This window comes from Lobosporangium transversale (assembly GCF_002105155.1).
Source record: "Lobosporangium transversale strain NRRL 3116 chromosome Unknown BCR41scaffold_30, whole genome shotgun sequence".
Taxonomy (NCBI): domain Eukaryota; kingdom Fungi; phylum Mortierellomycota; class Mortierellomycetes; order Mortierellales; family Mortierellaceae; genus Lobosporangium; species Lobosporangium transversale.
Window position 1 is genome coordinate 223424 of NW_019029008.1, and position 21901 is coordinate 245324.

Sequence of the window (21901 nt, forward strand, 5' to 3'; positions counted from 1 at the left end):
AGACATGTTCAAACTCAAAAGGAAGACATCGAACGTTGATTGTTTACAGGTCTACACGATAATAACATATGGCGACATCATTTGAGGATTCTAAACCGAGGGTAAGACAGATTGGTAAACAGTAAGCAATTGGACGATCATACCAAGTTTATAGAAAGACGACCCTAACAGTACAAATAGCATATGCTCATAACCAACAAATGTAACCATTTGTAGTTGCCATTTGTCTTTCTAGCTGTAGCGAACAGCCATGCTTTTCTCTTCCTTTCCAGTACCAATCAGAAAAATACCGCTCAGACATCGCATTCAGGGACTCTTAGGGATTATTGCAGTCAACATGTCTTTCCTGAACAAGAGCAAGGTCGCAACTTTGAATCGTTCCTTCACGACTACCTAATAGATCAGAAAAGGTCTAATAGGAACCACATGAGGAAAGCCAAAAGATCTGTAAGGACGGACGCGATCAGTTGATACTACGGGGAATAAACAAAAAGCACTCATGCGTTGACAGTAGGATGGATGGGGGTGAAGTGATATTGAAGTTATATTCGAAAATGGATATTTCCCGAATTGATGGACACGCTCAGACTCTTGTGAACAAAAGTGGTTGATTTAATGAGGGTAGAGGATTGATGCATGGGTTCGTCAGGACAAAATAACAAGTTCTCTGCAACAGCAACAATAAACTGAAACCGATGACAATGCGAGTTGTTGTGAGTATAAAGAAATGCCATGTTTGATCAAAAGGACAATTGTCTTGGGAATTTAAAGTCTTGGGGCACCTGTGGAGTGAGAACCATCTACGACATATTCAACTGAAACCTGCATCTTTTCTCACAGCCAATAGTAAGAAATAGGGGAAAGGGGAACAAGCATGCTTCAATCTGCATCGTTGTTTTCATCTCATTCTTTCATTCTTCCATCCATCCTTTCGCCCTCTCTCTCCTTCTCATCCTTTTTCATCTTTTCATCCTCTCATCCCTTTATCTTTTTTTATCCCATTTTATTGACCCTAATCTCATTAAAAAATCATAATCACCCTCTCCTTTTCTTATTTTTTAGTTTCTTAAACCTGGATTTGTCCCACTGGTGGCCATGGACCAGGGTAATGCCTCAACTGACGCCACCCCACATCCATTTGATGACTACGACCATGTGCGCGAACGGTCCGACTCCTCACTGAACTACAATCAGAGTCGGAATAGTAGCAAAGTTGCTCTACCCCTGACAGAGTCTTCGACTCAGCTTCCCGTTAGCTCATTTGCCACATCACACACTTCAGGCACCATCACACCTGCGAACAATTCGACCATGAGTCTTAATACCAGTGCGAATACAAGCGCGGGCACAACTATTGTTCCTACTCCTATTTTCACTTCTTCATCGGCTCAAAGCATGGTTCATTCAACTCGTCATCACCATACTAGTAATCATCCTCCTGTCACCCCACTCCAGACCTCAAGCACAGGTCTCAACCGATGGGCCCAAGCATTTTCCCCTTTACTTTCTTCACGGCGCAAGTCTACAGTCATTGACATACCCTCCACCCCTGATAGCCATAAATCCTTCACGTTCGGGCTGTCCAGCTCTGTTCATGCCAATTCAGGTTCGCTCTACAACTACCATTCCTCTGCTAGTCAGGAGCATCTGGCCTCTTCCAACATAAGTGGCGGCGGTAACGGCAATAACAGCACCAGCAGTTTTCTTCCGCATGAGAATAAGATTAATTTTAATTCAGGACGATCGAATCGATCTCGAAAAACACATCCAGGCGGGATGATTACTCATGTATCCGAAGAATCATCTGGATCCGGATCATTTGCGGCACCACCCCACACAGCTACAGCGTTTCATACGGGGTTGTCATCTCATTTTGGAGTGGGCTCGTCTTCTTCCTCAATCAACCAAAACTATCGTGACAGTTACCATGAATCTGGACATAGGGAAGGCAAAGGGAGTATAATTAGCACTGGATCATCAGTTGTTGAAAAGACGCTCAAGAAAACCAAAGTGTTTTTCGATGAAAAAGCCAAACCAAAAGCGCGTGCCGCATCCCTCTGGTCTTTCTTAGGTAAAAATAGTGAGCACAAAACGAATGGCATTGTGGACGTAGTTTTTGTTATACTTAATTGAGGGTAAAACAAAAATAGGTGCTCAGAAAAGGAGTACATGGAGCTAATTTATTAATACTGTATTTCCATGCAATTACCCTCTTTCATTCATTAAGATGTGACTTTCGAGTTTGACCAGGCAAAGTTTTTTCAAGAGCATGCAGATCAAGTCTTTGCAGTTACACACGATACTTTTTGGCACCAGATCAACAAATTCAAACAGAGGCCTGATCGTAACAACACATTACAGAGCAAAGAAGTGATCGCAATACAAAAGACGTTACTCCTACTTCGCCTCATCTTTCTGTACCTGCCAGACAAGATAAAGAATGGATGGCACAAAAGACCTATTGGTAATAAACCACCCTATAGAATTAGGTTACTGTTGTTTGTCGTCGTAATATTCCGGCTCACTTACCTTTTTTCTTCACTTCAACTGTTAAAAAAAAAAAAAAAAAAAAATGAAATGAAATGGTTTATATATGAACTTTAGCCAACATATTGGCACAAGTACTTTGCCACAAAAATCATCCTCGAATTCGTATCTTTGGATTCCGCCTACTTCTTCTTTGGATCAATGACCAGACAGTTGAATGCCCCGAGGCAATATACTTATTCTCCAATGCTATTTCACTTGATTTATTCATGTATGATGGTGAGGATATATCAGTGGATCATGCAATGTCATCTCAAACAAAGTTGCCTCACATCAACACCGGAAGCGCAGGACGTAGAGCAGCAAAGCAGGTTTCACAATATTTGGAACTGACTTATGTGAATCTGAACCAAGAGTTGTTGCAGTGTATGTTCTTCAAAATCCCTTCGGCTGTATTTTTTTTTTTTTTTTTTTTTTTTTAAAGATTTGAATAGTAGGCCTACTTTATTATTTTACTACTCTTTCATTATCAGTTCAAAGGGTGGGTTCTCAACAAAAACATTTGGGTTCCTCCTTAATACTTTCATATTACTTACTAGCCGACGGACCACCCATTTGTCCTAATCCATTCCCGCCTACGTTTCAGGACAGCATTCAACTCTTTCAGATCTTTTTGGGAAATATTGTCCGCATGGCCTATGTGGGTGCAGGATCTACACCTCCGCCTGGAGAACTTGAATCTATTAGTTCTCACCACCCACTCGAAGTAGATGGCAAGACCGGAGATGGTATCGCTGTAGGCTTTGGATTAGATGCAGGATTAGCCGCGGCCAGGTTCATGTTTGACATCATCAAAAAATACTACCTCGTCAAGCTGTTTCCAGAGTGTGCTCGAAACCTACAGCTCATCAAAGATGAAAAAGGTATTTCCAAGGAGAAGAAAAATTGCAAAGCAACGAATGAAGTGAAGATTAACCACTCTTGTCTCTTATCTTTTTTTTTTTTTCTTCCGCATTCTGCTGTGAATAGAATTTGGATACAAAACATGCCCCCCAACAATCCTCAGGACCATCATTAGCTTTGTTATTCAATACTGTCTTGACAGTAACGAATTCAACTCACGGCAGGGTCCTACATCCCCTGCTATCCCCATTCTGAAAAAAATCGTCTATTCGTCCGAGGCTAATCGCGAAATCATGCATGAGATAGTTCGCCAGGGTCTTAGTCTTCCAGCAGGTCATCCACAGTATAAGGACATTGTGCGTGGAGCAATCCATATTATGGGTGTCTGGTGTCTAAGTGGTGAGCAAGAGCGCCCAGCTTTTCTACGAAGCTCCGCCCCAAATAGATCACAGGTTCCTTCGAGCGTCTCGCTAGCCTCTCTGGGAAGTCAAGAGTCGGGAGGATCACAGTCAGGATCACAACAACAGACTCCTACTACGTCGCCTACAGAGCACTTTTCCACCTCCAACTCTTTCCTTCAACGGTACTTTCAGATGCTGACAAATGTGTTTGCAGAGAATCCAGTGACGTTTAATGATCTGAGCTCAAACTCTTCATCTGAGGCGCTTGGAACGACTGGTAATCAAGTCAAACTGGATTCCGATGCTTTGTTTCATCTCTACAAAGACATTGTCGGCCTTTTTAGAGCAATCTTGGCTCGCTGTCAGATAGAGATGGACGCGAAAAGCTGGGAGATCTTGTTAGGATCACTCTTGGAGATTCAGAGAAGAATTATCAGCATGTATGATAAACTATCCTCTGTTATGTCCTCGTCTATTGATGAATTGCTATCCTTTATTATCGAGGTACTGGCTAATCGTATCGAGAAGATTGCGATGACATTGATAAGGAGTTCCGTAAACAGAATTATATGGCTAAACGTATTGCCTACTTTCCTTGTCTCCATAGACCGTGCTGTGTGCTTATTCGAGATGTCCCAACGTGACGGATGCGCAGTGGATTGCATTAAGAAAAACCGTTACCGAAAGTTTGCGATTTTCACAGACTGTCTCACAATGGGTTGTACGTACAAGTCCTAAAGCTCTTCAGCTTGCAGTTTGAAATATAGTATCTTCTTTTACTGACGGATCTTTGATCTATGAATGTTATAGAAATGGTCGGTCCGATTGACGAATATCCTCTCAAACGAGGTCTATCAAGTTGATCTGGAAGCTCAAGCTACACGTCCTGTTCAAGCCTCCGCCACTCGACACGCTCGCAAAATGTCTGACAAATTCCGACATTCGCGCTACTTTACGTCCAAGACTGAAAATCCAATGCGTCACTCAATTGGGGGCGAATTGCTATCCTCTCAAGGTATTCCTTATACCCATCAGGCATATCCACTCTTGACCCTGAATGCACAAGAACGAGCATCGTCTCGTCGTGCAAACAGTGTTCAATATGACCCTGCGAAGCAAGGTGGACCGAACACAAATACGAGTGGAACAACATATACTCCTACTCTTTTAGGACATAGTTTCTTGTCAAATCGGGATCAAGGAGTGGGACGTGAGTTTCATTCGAGTGTCAGAGCAACAGCAGTAGATGTTGGAGAGGTAGAGGATGAAGACCTATATGATAATGCTGGGTCCCATATCTCTACGTTAGGTGATGTGTTGGATACAAGCGATGAAAAGGTGGGTTGCTTTAATCTTTTTTTTTACACATGTTTTGCATATTACATGCTTCTATAGAGAACATACCCTTATATTTATTTATTTATTTTTTTTTGTTGGAAAATATTTTGCCTTAGCTCCACCGTACGCCCTCATTATTATTTCATGGACCAGACAGCCTACATATGGATCCGATCGTGGAACGGCTGTCTCCCTTGTATGGAACCTTTGCAGCACCAGATTTCGTCAATATCTCTATGAAAGGTCGTTCTCCCGAGAACATTTTGTCGGTTTGGAAGAACATCGTTTGTTCAATTGGGAACCCCAACGAAATTCAGGTACATAGTTACATTAAATATCGAAAAAACATGATTATATGCAGGGTGATCTGATGCGTTTTCGATAATGGATAGGTCGCTAATTTCTTGATATTGCTGTCTTTTAGATCCCATTGGTCAAAACAGAAGTTATGTTATGTCTCTTCGATATTTGGGACTTGTTGAATCAGATAAGGACCTCACAGCCGCTGGATGCAACGGTGATTCCACCATTATATGATTTCGCGCCTTGGTTCTTTGAGGCGGCTAACAGCACCAGTGATGGTGGTGTTGGGTTGCCTGCCATCTATGGTGGACTCTGTCGAATGATGAGTCGTCGTTACGATCAGGACTTTGACCCTGAGTACTATCAGTTGTTCTATAACAGTGTCATTCAGGTGCGTCATTTATGAGATTTTGGTTCTTAGATCCTGTTTGAAGAAATCTGTCCTAATAATTAACAACTAACCATATCTTGTAACATATTTGAACGTCAAAAAATCATGAATTAGGGACTGAAACTTGATGATTCTATGATCGTGCATTCGATTCTTGCAAACAGTAGTCGGCTTTTCACACTGTCCCTTCCTGGAAGCCATATCCTTGTCCTTCCCTTCTTGACAGCCATCCGTCAAATGGTAAAACATTACTGCTTGTTATTGCTTAATGAATTGTGTTTTACAATCACTTAATTATTGATAAGTTTTTTTTTTTTTTTTTTTTTTTTTTTTTTTGTTTTGTTTTGTTTTGTTTCAATTGAAATAGCTCCTTAAGGACGAACACTTACGGGATGGCGTTAATCATTTCATCCGGAAGCAGGCTATCGCCATTCTCTGTTCTGTCAGCATGTTGTTTTACGATTTCGGGTATCAGAATGCTAATGAACACAGTAAAGATAATAGTGACGATCAGCAGAAACAAGGGCCACTGCACAACAATGCGTCCGCTTCGCTTTCATCCAACAAAACAACTGACCTTTTGGCTCATAAACTGACATTTACACGCCTGGTCCTTGATTTGACTTTGGCGGAAGCCAATGTCAAACCCTTGACCAAGTTCTGGGACACACATAGCATGCTGATTCAACTATGCGGCATGTTAGTCATTAATGAGTGGAGCTCCAGTTTAGCCACATGTGATATCAGTGCAGAGAGCGATCTTTTATCATTGGTCTTGGATCATTTGTACTGGACCGAAGCGAGCATTGTACAGAGTGCTGTTGAAGTAATCACCACTCTAGCAGGCATGTATCAAGATCATGAAGACAACGGCTGGGTAAGCATTCAGGAAAACTTACTTTATGCAGATATGTTTTTTGTTTAATAAGTTCCTGCAATGATTGTATTCATTTTTTATTTATTTATTTTACATTGTTTCACACACTGGACCTACCCTTCAGATTATTCTCGAAATGGTGCTCTCTCATCTTTTGAGTGCAATGCAAGAGCATCTTAAGTTATTCCAGAGCGATGCTCGACGTGGAGCAACGATTGCAACTTTTTACCGCTGCCTCATCGAATGGCTTATGGTTATTCCAGCCAGAGCCTTCTCAGAGACAGAACTCTCCAAGTGGGCATTTGAATTAATTGAAACTGGACTTTTGTGTGGACCTGATTCGACCGGAGAGAATGATCGAAAACGTGCTCTCCAGGCTGCAAAACAGCAGTATCAGCAAAACGAGCATAGCCAACAGTACTATCACCAAAGGCAATCGCAGCAACGGAAGCGAGGTCCCAGCTTCAAGTACACTGGGAAGACAATTCACCATCACCATCGCGTCATGGTCAACGCTGGACCTGCATATGACGTCGAGGCAGAACAGCTGGTTGTTAAGGAAGCTGCAGAGGCTACTTTGATACATTTAATTCATTTCATGAACAACTTTTCATCCCATACTGGATCTGAGCGTCCTGCCATAGCCATGGGTTTGGATAAGACAAGTGGTAAAGGCGAGCTGAACGGCATCCGACATAATAACAATAACAGCCCTAACAGCAAGAGGGATAGCGAGCTGGAGACCCAGAGGATCTTTGCACTAAATGACTCGATCTTGATAACACTCGAGGAAATCCCTCCAGTAGGGCCAATGGGGCTTCATCGAACTCGCGTAATTATTCGAGATGAAACAGGGCGTTACGCATGGGACTCTGAAATATTTTACAAGGAGATGCTTGAGATTGAAGAAAGCAATAGGCCTCGATCTGTACAGCGGACGGGGTCGCGGCTGAGTGAACGATTTGGATCAAGTCCAAGGAGACGCAAGAAGGAAATGGCCAGTCAGTTGGTTTGGCGTGAAGGGATCAAGATACGTGAAGATGAAGTCCATAGTGCATCACGAGTCAGCAATTCTGCATCGATCATACCTTCTTCTGCCGCTACCTCTCCAGAAGCGTACCATCCTCCTAGCCTTGAGTCTTTGCTCTGGGATGGAGGCGCGTCTTCTAGAAGTGATGGCGATATGTTGGATCGACTCCTATGTTATATTGGTGATATGCACCCAGATTGTCTGTTTGATGGCAAAACACCCCTGAATCGACTCAATAACGGTATGACTCTATCGACAGAGTCAGGAAATACTGATAATTATTTTGGTAATGGCATAGGCAGCCATATGAATAGCAGTAGCAATAATGGCCATGGGTTTAATGGCAGCACTGTCAGTCCAGGCGGTCGCAAGAGATCAACCATTGATTTCGAGCTGAACAGACATGTTCAGGAAGAAAACTATTATACCCGGATCTCAGATCCACAGGCACGTGCATGGTACGACAAGTTATTAGAACTGCGATCCAGCCTAATTCAAACAGATGATGACATAGAGGAGCACAGTAACACACTCATGGCCTTGGTCATCAACTCCAGCTCAGAGTCCAAAAGAGGGGATAGCCAGATAAAACAAGAAGACTCTGGAAATACGGATGTGTCACTAAGACAAATAGATAATGGCATCCCTTTGTCACATAATGAGCTTTACAATCGTGCGAAGCGCTATTCAGGACGGCGTATCAGCCAAAATAGCCTACAGGATCTTCAAGCTGGTGCCACCACGGCCTTAGAACTAGATGGTGCTCTCAAGAGCAATGAAAAGGATGTGCTCGCAGCAGGATTGCTCAAGGAGGATGCTACCAACATGGCGAAGGCATTTCAACTTGTTCTTCCGCCGGAACCGGAGCGACCACTCGATAGTTATCAGCATAGCCGTTTGTTACTGAGCCATTTAGGACTCCTATGTTTTGACAGGTTCCAAGAACATAATTTCGTGTTACTAAACCAAACCGCATCGCTTAACAGGGATCTAATAAGCCTTGACAAGAAATCTGGGTATGTAGGAACCTAAACGAATATTGAGCAGTTAATTGAACCGAGTGGTTTTACTAGGACTAAACATTTTTTTTTTTTTTTTTTTTTTTTTTACTATGTAGACGCGAGACTTTCAAGATCGCTATTCTGTATGTGGCAGCAGGTCAGGAAGGTGAAAAGATGATTCTACACAACTCTAAGGGCAGCACAGCTTATGACCGATTCGTCCACGATTTGGGCTGGGAAGTGGATTTGGCCGAACATAATGGTTACATGGGCGGCTTGGAACGTAATGGGTCTAACGGGCGTACAGCAATGTACTACTGCTCTTCAACGCTCGAGGTACTCTTCCACGAGGTAGTTCGGATGCCAACAGATCCCAATGATCCTAGACAAGTCAAGAAGAAACGGCATGTTGGTAATGATCATGTCCATATTGTTTGGTCGGAGCATTCCAGGCCTTACGACCGTAGTACCATTGGCGGCGACTTTGGAAACGTAGTCATTGTATTGACACCTATTCCGGATATTCAGGTCGACCAAGGAGTGCTGACAATCCATCGCCCGTCCGCCAAACATGAGGGCTCTGGCCTTGTGTCTGTTGAGGTCATCCGTGATACAAATCTCCCAGTATTTGGACCGCTAGTCGATGGTATGGTTGTACCCATGGCTCAATTAGGACGATTGGTTCGCCAGACTGCAATTCATGCGGCCAGGTTGGCTACAGCGCCACCACCGCTCCCTCCAACGCCTATGTCAGCACCATATACAGGGCCTGGAAGTACCTTTGGAAGTGCAGTCGGATCAAATTCAGGAGTCAATAACAACAACACGAGTTTCGGAAATACTGGAGGTATAGGTTCTGGCCCCAGTGGGGTAAGTGTGTCAGGTCAGCGTGGGTACCATTCACAACCCATTTCAAGTTCGCAGATTAATGCAGCAATACATGGACATCAGTATTATCTTTCGAGCCCTTTTACTCATGTGGGAACCCCTTCTGTGCAACACGGCAGCGGAAGTGGGACTGCGGTTGGGGGTGCCCAGAATACGGTTGGAGTTTCGTCAAGTAGTGGTGCAGGGGCCATGACTGGGTCATCAACGAACTTGCTGGCCGCAGTAACTGTCACGCCTGTCTCGGGCACAAGTCCTAGTTCTGGAACAATTAGCGACACTCTGGTAGCAGGTGGTCATCTGACAGCCAGTGCCAGTACCAGTACTCTGGGAAATGTTGGAAGTGGACCCAAAGCAGCGTCTGTATCATCACTTGTTAGTAATTCTGGAAGTATTAATGACGGAGTTAGTCGGAACAACAGCGGATCATCTAACCAAGACCAAGGAAGCCAAGCGAGTGGAGCGGCTAACAATAATAATGGCTCGCAGTCAGGCATCAATAGTTTGTCTATGTATGGTGCTATTGGGTCATCAACAGGAGGAGCAGGAGGATCAATGACGACGCTCACCAGCATATTGGCGCAACCTCAGCAGCAACCATCCTCATTAACAGGTCAGCAAGGTGTGTCGGGGTCTACCAACACCAATGCTAATACGACAATGTCATCAACATTCTCTGCCTCTATGTTAGCCATGACTCATAGTGCACATCCATTCAAGCAACGGTTGTCGGCAATTGAGCAGATTGTAAAGCGGCATAAGGTGGAGAAGTGGACGTTCCAGCAGTTTATGGAACAAGTGTTTGGATACTCCACATTACAGCACTCTCAAAATCAGTCCAGGAAATATTAATGGAAGGATTGAAAAAGCCTTACTTTTTTACTTTTACTCTTTTTTTTAATTACCTTACTTCTTAATAATTTGTGCTTTCTTTACTTTGCTTTTTATTTTTCTATTGTAAAAAAAAAAAAAAAAAAAAAAAAAAAAATCTAATGCTTACTTCTTAATCATAAGGTAGTAATCTCCTATGGATGTCCCATGGCAGCCGTTCAAATATTGCTGTTATCCCCTCCTTTCCAACAATAAGGACCGTTATACCTTGTTGTTTAATAAAATAAATGCTGCTAATAGACGAATCTGATCAGGATAGTTTCCATTGAATCCCTTCCGATCCTGGCCTTATCAATGTTCTTAATGACTCAAATTTAGCATTTATATTTTTATGTTTGATGGCGTATTTTTTTTTTTTTTTTTTTTGTCACAACCTTTTGCCCCTTTCACCTTTAGTTCTCCAAACATTCCCTCCATCCCTTTGAACGCAAACCAAAACTTGTTCCAACAATGCCACTTGTTTCTGAGCTCCAAAAAACCCTGAGGCATTGGAACATGCCCTTCTTCTCACTCTTGCTGAGAGTGATAGTACAAGTAATGATCTTGAAGGATTGAAGGAATTGTATGACTTTTTATTAGATTCGCGGTTCATTCCTGTAAATGTGTGATAAGAAAATGACTTAATCATGTCCCTTTAGAAAGACTCCCTAATTTTCCAGAGAGTGAGTTTCGTTCGATGTTCAAGACAACACGAACGGATTTCTTAGCTCTTCTGGAGATAATTGAAAACCACGCTATTTCGTGCAACTCTTCAATGTATCCTCAAGCCTTGGCAATTGGCAGTTGCCCTGACCCGGCTTGGCGTAAATGGCACTGGAGTGAGTGTTTCAAAGATGCAAGCAATCATTGGAATCAGTATTGGGGCGACAGCGCTTTATGCCGGTCGTGTTTTTGCAAGCGTTGTATGACATGAAGGATGACTGGATTATGTGGCCAGATACCGCAAGGAGGAGGGAATAAATTCCTCTCATATTATCCTCACATACATCTTTTTTCATATGGAGTTTCATAAACTTACTCTTATAACGTGTCCCATTCAACTTCCATATAGCTTCAATTCAAGAACTGGGCCCATGGGTTCTTGGCGGAAACATTCCAAACGCAAAATCATTTTCAATCACTTTTTTTTTTTTTTTTTTTTTTAGGTTTTTCTTCAAGCACGGGAACCATTGCAGTTAGAATGACTAATGTCCAGAAAAAAAATCTCGTGAACAATCCTCTGCCTATGATCACAGCTTTCAGAATAGAAATCTTTTCATTTTCGGTTTCGTAACAATCAAAGTTCGAGGAGAACGATGGTGACCGAAATAATCGGCGTCGTCTTCGCCCATGACGTTGACAAGCCTATTCTTGTTGCGACAAGGATCAACATTTGTCATTTGCAAACCTTCAATACATCTTCCTTTTTCTGTGAGTTGATTCTGTTTTGACACAAAGCCCTTGAGACCGCACAATATTCCAAAATGTTTGCATAGCTGTTTGCCTGGAGCACATGTGCTTTGACCCTGCATCGGGATCTTGAAGTCCCGATGCAGTTATCGATCCTGATACGGCCTTTAGCAACACAAAAATTGATTTCCTTGCTTTCAATTTTGTTTGCTGCAATAGTCTTGCATGGGGGGACACAGGTCTTCGATAAGCCATACTGTAAGGGTTTTAGGATACTTGAATTAAGCTATTGTTCTTCTTATCTAGAATCGACTATATATACTGCAATAAAGGTAGTTTTAGAAATATCTAGAAGTGTTTGATGGGTATTCGTACTGAGGCTTGGGAGTACATTCAAAGACACTTTCATCTTTATCCCTAAGGTCAGAACAAAAGACTCTAGGCTGGTGACAATAATAAGAACATCCTTTGATCTCTTTGACCTCGAATCCATAAAACATCTCAGTATTTCTTCCCGCTGATGCACCCGATAGAATCGGGAAAGCCTTCCTTCACAACTTGTGGCTTTCCCGAAGGATAGCCCCGGCACCTAACGCTTTGCCTTTCTCACGCAACTGTTGCGGGTGGCGAGAAGAGTTACGGATAGGATGTATTCTCCATGGTCGATGAGACAAGAATAATGATATGGTCACCAGCCTGAGGACGAAGTTCATATGCACATGCACGTGCTGAAAGGCAAATGTGGCTTGCTCTTGCAGACACTTCTCTCTCAGGCTGGGAACAAACTTGATACTTTGGTGGAGGTCTCTTTTTTAATTGAAAAAATTCCAGTACGATGCATCATGAAGAACATCAGAGGTTAATAAGTCAAAAAAAGATACAACTATCTGATAAAGCCAACTCGGAAAATAGACGAATAACACGATCCAAGAGAATGGGATCATAACGCTCATAAGAGTATCACAGAGGTTTTTACTATATCGTGGGACATTTTCCTCTGGCAAAAGTAACAATCTGCGCGTTGAGGTTTATTTTTTCTTCACAGGTTTTGTTTTAATTTCCTGAGTGGAGTGACAGAGATCATGTGTAAACAATGTCAATTAAGTTAAACCATTGCAAGCACCACATTATCCGAGTATTTATTCATTCATTTTCTATATATAAAATTAAGATCCTATTTATGTGGGCTGCATTTATCCTTTTGTTCGTGTGATCAAATATGCAGTTAAACCAAATATGCAACAACAGTTATGACAGGCCCTCAATAAGTGTGTGTGTAGGACCGATTAAAAGGCGCCATCCCCTTTGTCTAAAGGGTAAGTGGATAATGATGGCTTCATTCATAAAGGATGTACTATTGTAAAAAAACCCTCAAGGAACAGGTATAATGCTTTTCTTTTACAACACAAATTTCATCCACTTGATTGGTATTCGATTTAATTCTTCAGATTCGTACCGGCTGCTCCTACTGAATATGCAGCATCGATGTCGATTTTTATGACACGCTGTCTTACATGTTTCAAGCATTCAGGTATTGCCTTGGCATCCTGACCATCGTTGGTAACAAACCTTTGAGCCTTAAAATTGTCATATATGTATCCTGGTACCACAAAGTAGAGGAAAATGGTATCATCACTTCCATTCGACTTTGATCGGTTTCCCTTCGAGCAGGGTCCAGTAATATAATCAATTATATCCTTAAATGGTGCTTGCTTGATCGGATGATTCTCTGATACTGTGACCTGAAATAGCTTGTTGGGTCCCAATGCAAAATCGATGCACGGAAAGTTGGGTAAAGATGGTAGAAACAACTTGTCTGTTGTTTTGGAGAATGTTGAAAAATCTGCTGCAGTCTTGGTAAATAATACTTCCGAGTCCCTCGGAAGATCAAAGAATCCTGTTTCGTCTGACTGAAGATCCTTAAATGGAAACCGAAGTCCACCACATCGAATTAAATAGTGAACATAGAGTTCAAACGAAGGTCCTTTTTTTATTTCACTGCCAGCTTTGGCAAGTCGCTTCAACTCGTCGATCCAAGTCTGATCTTGTAATTCCATGATGATACGTGATCGAACATAAGGAGATGCCCATACCAGGTGGAAGCGGAGGTGGTCAGAAGTGGGGACTCTATGGAGTAAATGACTACCCGCTTTATCTCCTGGAATAAAGAGGTTTGAAAGATTTCTTGGGAACTTGAGTAGGCCAATGGCAGCATTGACACACTGAAACGCAGCTTTCCTAGCACAGTCAATATCTTCTTGATATTCAGATAGTACATCAGATGGACCCTGTAGGACCTGTCTCGGCACACCCCCCAAGTTGCAAAAAAGCTCCTCCAAAAATTCTTGATCCACTGAATGATAATCCTCTACATTGGCTCTACATTCCTTAAGCTCGTCCAAACTCCAGAGTGACATGTGATAGTAGCTAGATAGTGTAGTACCCCTGACGAATTCACCGTACTGTTCACTGAGAGCTCTTGGTGATGCCGTAAATATCGTCCTGGCTTGATCTGGTTGAGGATTGTCACCACTATCAACTAAGTACCACGTTTCAGGTTGATCAAGGAATTTTTTGAACGTTTCTATATTTCCATAACTTTGGCAAGTTGTTCCTCCATAAGCATAGCATCTAGTACTCTTCTTCTCTTGGAAAATAATAATCGGTGGGTTTTCCTCATCGTGTTCGGCAAGGAGGCGGATGGCAAAATAGACCAAAAAGGCTGACTTCCCAATTCCAGGTGTTCCAGTGACAAAGAGTCGATTCAAACGAGATACTTCATAAGGGGTACTGAGTTCGGCTGTAATATGGTCATAAAGCTCTTTATATTCTTCTCTGATATAAAGATGCCGTGTATTAACAATAGGGAAGGTACGACCCTCAGGGGCAGTCAATATTTTGGAATCCTTGATACCTTCACCAGAATTTCGGAGCTCACGAGCCACGTCACTAATGTTGTAGTAATCACTATCTACTGATGCCTCCCCCATGTACGAAAGCACCTTGATCCTCTCTTTTGAGTTGAGAGGCGAGATGGCAGGGTAACCATTCACTATCCCTTTCGTTACAAGCCCTGCTTCTGTTATCGCATCCATAAGAGCATCAGGGCGGCCTGTGCTACTCATGCTTGGATCGATAACGCAGTTCAGCTCCAGCAGCGGTGAGATGGCGCGCTTTTTTCGTTGTGGGTGTTGGTTTTCTCTTTTTCGTTTATTGAGTGTGGAGGCATCCTCAGGCTTATTTGCAGTCATTTTTATTTGTGCTTGGCTCCTTGTGGAATCATTTGCAGCTATGTTTTTTTGTGTTGAACTCCTTGTGGCGACCATTGTTAATAAAGATAAGTAAGACTGAGTATGGTTGAAATGCTGGGAGAAAATGAAAAACGAGTAAGGCAAAAGGAAAGGAAAGGAAAGGAAAGGAAAGGAAAGGAAAGGAAAGGAAAGGAAAGGAGAGGAAAGGAAAGGAAAGGAAAGGTGATGAACGAAGGCTTGGAATAAACGAAAAAGGAAGTTGAGTTCCTTAATTCAAGACCGTGAGAAAATCAATCACATGCCATTTTCTTGATCATTGTCACGTAAAAACGGATAGGATGCATTTGTTTTTTTATTTTATTTGATTATGTAATCAATCAAACATCAAAGGAAATTGGTTGCGTAATGCAGCAAGCCACGCAGTGTGTGGCTATCGGGACTCTTGCGCATGCAGATCACACAGCAGCTTTTTTCTTATTCAAGCTAATAGTCCTGGAGGCTGATACCCACTCTGGTAGACAAATACCTCATCATACCAAGCGGTGCAGTCGCCTTTACTTCACTTGACGGAAATCGATGTCAGTGGCTCCTCTCTCTCACCCATTCATTCACACACACACACACACACAGTCTCTCTCTCTACATCTATCACTACATGAAATGTCAAAATTGAAAGACCCAAAAGTAAGAATCCAAGGTATTGATTAGGGGGATGCTTTATTCAAGTGAAGCTAATTAGAGCTGTCAGTGTGGAAATGAGGCTCTATATCATATATATACTATATTCCACATACTATCTATATACCACTGAAGCAACCTCAGAGCTCGGTCAAGTTGAGGAGGTGATATCGCAGCAGCTTCCGTGCTTCCATTTTTTTTTTTTTCCTTCTTTTTCCTGCCTATATCGGATATTCAATCTTTGTCTGGATAAAACTGTGCATTTATCATTTCATTCAGACTAACCCTAGCCTTTACCTTGGAAGCTACAACATTTATATATATCGTCGTTTAACAAAACAGCAATGGATAAAATTAAGGATGCAATGTGCGGTTCAATTCAGAGTATATATACGTATATATATATATATATATATATATATTCTAAAGTCCAACCAGCCTCTGAATCTCACTGAGATTGGGCGGAGCAATTTCAGAAGTCCGTTCGGCTCCTCCTCAGAATAAGAAGCCCATGCTACTACACTCATCATCAGCGTAGTGAATCTCGGCTCATTACCATTCATGTGGGCTATACACCTATCATACAAGCTATATACCCAATAGAAATGGACAATCAATCAATCTCTCAGTTGACTGCAATAGATACTACTTGATCTGTCTGCATCATAAGATCTTCATCTCAGAACTTGGTGAAATACCCCAGGACCATAGTGTGTAGCAAGAACGAAAGAAAGATGTGTTTACTATAATCCAGCGATCTTCGTTAAATAAAAAGAGTAAAAATCTTAAGTCTCACAAATGCCTGCTAATCATGACGTTTGATAGTACAGTAAAAGGGCGGTTGAAACTCATCTGAACGATGTGAATTAAAATGCCCACTGTCTTGATAACTCATAAAAGCTTGAAAAAGCATCCATTGGAATGACAACTTGCTGGATAAATACTGAGGTTTAAAGTATGAAATCAAGTGGTCATGAATATGTTTTAGAATTTATTCATCCCCAAGGTACTGTGAGTGCATGAGAAGCTAGAGTACCTTGACATTCGTTCAAGCCCAACCATCATAGCCTGGAGTACAAACGCAAAGTGAGGGAGTTTGGTTGATTTTCCATGCAAGTTTATTAATGGTAATATTTTTCGTGCTGAGATTGTAACAAGGAACCCAGGGTAATAGGGGACTTTTTCTATTCCCTGCAAATAATAGCATTGTTTTGTATTGAAGGGGGCACGTGTATTTTGCTGAAAACACAGATGTATACTCTAATAAAGGAAGTGCTAGAGGAACAGGTGCCAGCCAGCCAATTTCAGTGGCCGCAATTGTCAGTCAGTAGGACAGGATAGGGTTCTGTTTTCCATATAGTAGGCTTTTCATGGATCTCAATGAGGTTTTCCTTCAAAGTTTGAATATCCTAAACCCAGTCTCGATGTCACTTAAATTCTTTTTTTTTAGCAGGCACTTTTGGCGTTATGAAGGAGACTTCTACTAGCAATTAGCAGAAAAAGATACTCTTGCATCTCTGAAATAAAATATTCCGTTTTCCTTACGTGAAACCTTATTTCTAGCAGGGAGTCAAAGAGCCTTTTTTTCATTTTTTTTTTTTTTTTTTTTTTGGGATCTCAGCGCAACAAAGGATCATCTATTTAGAGTTCTTCGTTGGGCAAGAAATTGTATAAAAAGCCCATAATCGCCCTACTACTTCTCTCAAAACTCATCAAAGTCTTCGCCACCTCCTTTTAAACCAAACATTTCCCTACTCACCTCACCCTAGTGGCTCTGATAAGACGAATCTCGATTTGTCCATGCTGCTTATTTACCCACCTCGCGTTGTTGTGATGCAGCGAAGGCCTGAATCAGAGTGGAGTTTTGAGCCAGCCAACTAGACTTATTCGCCAGCTGCTTTAGCGTCTTATGGTCATGGATCGATTTCAACGTGAGGCGCTTTTGAACTGAACTCTTGAAAATCAATTTTTTTTTTTTTTTTTTTTTTTTTTGTATAAAAGAACGTGATTTCATGGCTTTAGTTGCTGTACATGTTGATTTTGTAGTCTTATTCTATCTTGTACCGGTTGTACCTGACGGTAGGAAATAAAGCTGCTTGATTGATTTGAATCTATCCATCTGGACACAATTCTAGTCCAGCATACTTTGATTCCCTTCTGTATTACATTCGTGGACTGTACCAAAATCATCTGAATTGAATATTCGTTGTCGTTGCTTGTCAGGATGTCGGCCTCACTCTTACTGTGCCCCTCTGCCATTAAGTACCTGGATCGCATCCTCTCTTTGTATGTGCCGTGGGGTGAAGGAGTATGTTTGAGCTGTGGGTGGTAAAGGGGGGGGGGGGAAGGGAGGGATAGAGTATGATAAATTGTTCTTTCGCAAACTATAAATGGATGCTCTATTCGACTTTACATTTTCAAACATATCTGGGACCCCATCTACAAAAATTATCAGCGTGCGAAGCTGTAAGAGAATGAGGGAAAGGAGGAACTGCAGGGCTCCATGCTAGCCCCGAGCCAGGGACCCCGTGAAGCTTTGAATTGGTTCTATTTATTTTCAACCAACACCGCACACTGCAATCTCAAACCCTCTATTGAAACATGTGACATTCGGATTACTTCCTTATTCCACTTTATTTTACCCCAATGGCGCGAGGACAGGATAAACGATCAAGCCAACTGTTGTACTATGGTATCCTTATTTTAATACCTATCTAGCGTACAAAAAGCAGTCAATGGCTGCTGCCGAAAGTTGCGTGCAAACAGTTAATTCACATCATTAACCGCATCAGAATGATGTATTTGCAAGGCAACAAGCGCCTTGATAATATCTCTTTTCACCGATGGAGGAAACACATTTTTTATTTTATTTTTATTTTTATTTCTTTCTTTTACACGGGTTCAGCTGCCTCTATGGCTATATCAGTCCGCCGCATTTTTCTTGGGTTGTCACTGCCCTCACTATCGCTACTGTTATGGCCGCTATTGCTTTCATTATTATCGGCATTGTCATTGCTATGGTTAAACGCAACTGTCTCGGCCTCGCTGTTAAGGGTCCCTTCCCGTTTTCGCTTCTTGTACTCTTGCGCTTTGAAATACCACCAATTGGGGCCGTCGCGCTCCATTTCTGCCTTACAAGTCCTCATCTTTCGATGCTGCTTAGATCGGAGATGTTGCTCCCAGCTAGTAGGGCCGTGGATAATGACAGGTGGGATCGGCTCTACAGATCCTTGAGGCGCGTACTTGTCATGCATAATCCGCTGCATCTCCGTGCAAATAGTACACTCCCTCTTTTCCCATGACTCCAACGCTGCTACAACACTATCAATGAAAGACGAGAGGAAGATGCAAATGTTGGTTGTTGTAAGGCCAGCTAAATATCAATGGTGGTGAAGACTTGGATCATTTCTTATTTGGCTCTGCTTACTCAAGGTCACGCTGTACTGTGAGCATCTCTTTGGCATAAGAATTAAGGCTTTCAGGAGCTGGAAGACTGTTTCCAGCGAAGAAATCTAATTAGATCATAGTGTCATTGTGTATAAGTGTATAAGAATGCATCAATAAAAAAAGCTTTGAACCAAAATTGAAAAACACTTAGCCAATCACACTTACCTTTTGCTATTTTAACAGCAACGTTCTCGACATTCTCTTTCCAAGTATCCAGTGCTAATAAAAAAAAATCATTGATATTGGTTTATCATGCGGGGCAATCAGCAGATGCCACTCAAGCAATATATGGATCGTTGTACTTACAGGTTGCATCAAGCAGAAATAGCTTGACATCTTTTTCACGACAGAGTGGGAGCAGCTTATTCCGGATCCAAAGGACCTGTCGCTTAGCATACTGCCTTGTGCGCGTTTTCATAGTCTCTGTGCACTCTGCTTTTAGCGTCTCTAATTCATTTGTATCTGTGCAGAGAGCGAGAGTTAGAGCCATATACATGTGAACATGATAATGAGGATAGGACTAAAATAATAAAAACTCATTTCTCTCCTTTTTTATTTACCTGTTGGTCGATTGTCTCTTATTGCTTCTTCCACAGCTGTGAAATACGAGTCAAATTCTTTATAGCCTGTGTATCACATTAAATATTAGGGTACAGAGCTGTCAATAAAGTCGTCCGCGTCTGCAGTGTGATAATGAAGCGACATTTACAATGTTGAGTATTCGTTAATATAAATCCAAATTTTACCGATGGCTTGCCATATCCCGCGCTCGTAGTCAGTATCTGGACCGACATTCGCTCGCATACCTTTAATCTCTTCGAAAAGACCACCCTAATGTCGATCGAGCAAAAAAAAAAAAAAAAAAAAAAAAAAGATTAGATATAGCCAACGCACCATATACAGTTTGATAAGAACACATTATTAATTGTCGAATTGTTTAAAGCACCTTGACCATAGCGTCAACTCTTGCATCCAAACGCGCGTTAAGGACATCCTGTGTGGAATAAACCCAAAATATACATGACGGCATCCTAAAATAGCATTTTTTTTTTTTTTTTTTTTTTTTTTTTTTTAGTTTTTAAACAGGCACCTATTCAGCTATAGCATTTAGTTGCATTTTTTTTTATACCTCAGTCTTTCATTATCTGGCACTGTATGTTGCTTCTTTATCAGATCGCTCTGGCTCTGCCCAGTTTCGAAATACACCTTTTTTTTTTTTTTTTTTTTTTTTTTTTTCGCGTCAAGAGAGTACAATGAAACCCCTTTAGTTAGCTCCCAAACGCGATAAACGCTATGATGAGAAACAGAAGAGTAAATAAACAAATAAAAAAACCTCTTACCTGCAATGATCGGGTGATCTTTCTCCTGTCATTTTCATGCCACTTATTTGCCATAATAGGATCTACTTCCTGTAGCTTCTTATATAATGTTAGGGTATCAGACTCTTTTAGGAATTTCTCATGAATACTGATCTGCTCTTGTTGCTCTGCTTCTGATAACATGCCAGGATTCTTTTTAGTATCCAAAAGCGTGTCACGCCAAAGAAGGGACTGAATGTAATAATGTGTGCCTCCGACGATTACAGGTATGTGCTTCCGGCCATGAATTTGTTTGATCTTAGTTATTGGGTGTGGATAAAAAAAGAGAGAGAGAGAGAGAGTTAATTGAGTTCAAAACCTTTCATTTTTCTTCTTTTTCTTCATTTCTTGGATAGTTAAATGTATGCGGCCAAGGGAAAGTCATTCAAATCAATTATTTCTATACCAAGTCAAGAGCATCGGCTTTAAAATCCAAAACTGAGTACTCGCGATCCATTGGGAGGAAATCTATCAAATGATGAACAATATTCTCGCGTTCCTCTATGGGCATCTTATTAGTGATGATATCCAGTCCCTTATAGACCTGTTTGTACATAATGCAGGACAAACATGTTAGTTTTTTTTTATATATTTTGTTAAAATTTAAAGCACTAAGGAATTGCTGAGAATAATAAAAGTGATCTTTATTTTTTTCTTATTCTTCTTTATTCATACTACTGTGATATAGTACCTGTAAGGCATCAGCATTGATAACTTCTCCATCAAGTTCTTTGGCGAGTTGAATAGACAGATTTGATTTCCCAACACCTGTGGTCCCAATGACCGCTATCACTCCCGGTTCCATATCCTGTTTTCCTGTGTATTGCCCAGTCGCGCTACCACTATTATATCTTATTGTCCTTTGCACCTTATTCACTGCAGCGGTTCTCGCTCCACAATGAACTAATTTCTGGATGTTGTCTAGCGTGCTTCTGGGTTTTAATGGTGAGCAGTAGGCAAATTGCAATATCTTTTGTGTCGCAGTTCGCCAATGATGCATGTGTAAAAGAGTCTGTCTAAATCATTTATGACCAAATGCGTGGCATGATTTACAGATTGTTGAACAAAAAAAAAAAAAAAAAAAGGCACGTGACAAATCAATCAGTAAAGCTGACCTGGATGTAAAGCTTTCTGCCCTCAGTTCTACGCTTTGGCTTTGGCTCTGAGATTCTCATGCTCAATAGATGTCTTTTATTTAAGGAGTTATCTAAGGTTTTGTGTATAGTGCACATGGTTTGTCAATTGTCAATTGCCTTGCCAGTCTACTAGGC

At 41.5% G+C, this 21901-nt stretch overlaps 2 protein-coding genes across 2 annotated transcripts; one reads left to right on the top strand and one right to left on the bottom strand.

Moving 5' to 3' along the window:
* The first annotated feature begins 901 nt into the window (after window positions 1-901).
* On the top strand, window positions 902-10557 carry BCR41DRAFT_324938 (hypothetical protein). Its single transcript, XM_022021564.1, has 13 exons — window positions 902-2071; window positions 2228-2464; window positions 2605-2913; window positions 3087-3410; window positions 3517-4295; window positions 4399-4512; window positions 4602-5129; window positions 5246-5446; window positions 5554-5823; window positions 5938-6063; window positions 6191-6700; window positions 6825-8746; window positions 8848-10557. The coding sequence occupies exons 1-13, from the start codon at window positions 1096-1098 to the stop codon at window positions 10466-10468; spliced, it is 7917 nt and encodes a 2638-aa protein (XP_021879362.1). The 5' UTR covers window positions 902-1095; the 3' UTR covers window positions 10469-10557.
* An 8159-nt stretch (window positions 10558-18716) lies between these two features.
* Window positions 18717-21656, bottom strand: BCR41DRAFT_423772 (IPP transferase-domain-containing protein; the record flags this gene model as incomplete). Its single annotated transcript, XM_022030329.1, has 11 exons — window positions 21322-21656; window positions 21037-21174; window positions 20613-20888; window positions 20402-20478; window positions 20219-20303; window positions 20019-20103; window positions 19833-19898; window positions 19579-19734; window positions 19438-19491; window positions 19253-19337; window positions 18717-19146 (listed from the first exon to the last, which is right to left on the bottom strand). Exons 1-11 carry the CDS (start codon window positions 21628-21630, stop codon window positions 18717-18719), a joined length of 1761 nt encoding a protein of 586 aa, XP_021879363.1. The 5' UTR covers window positions 21631-21656.
* Window positions 21657-21901: the final 245 nt, after the last annotated feature.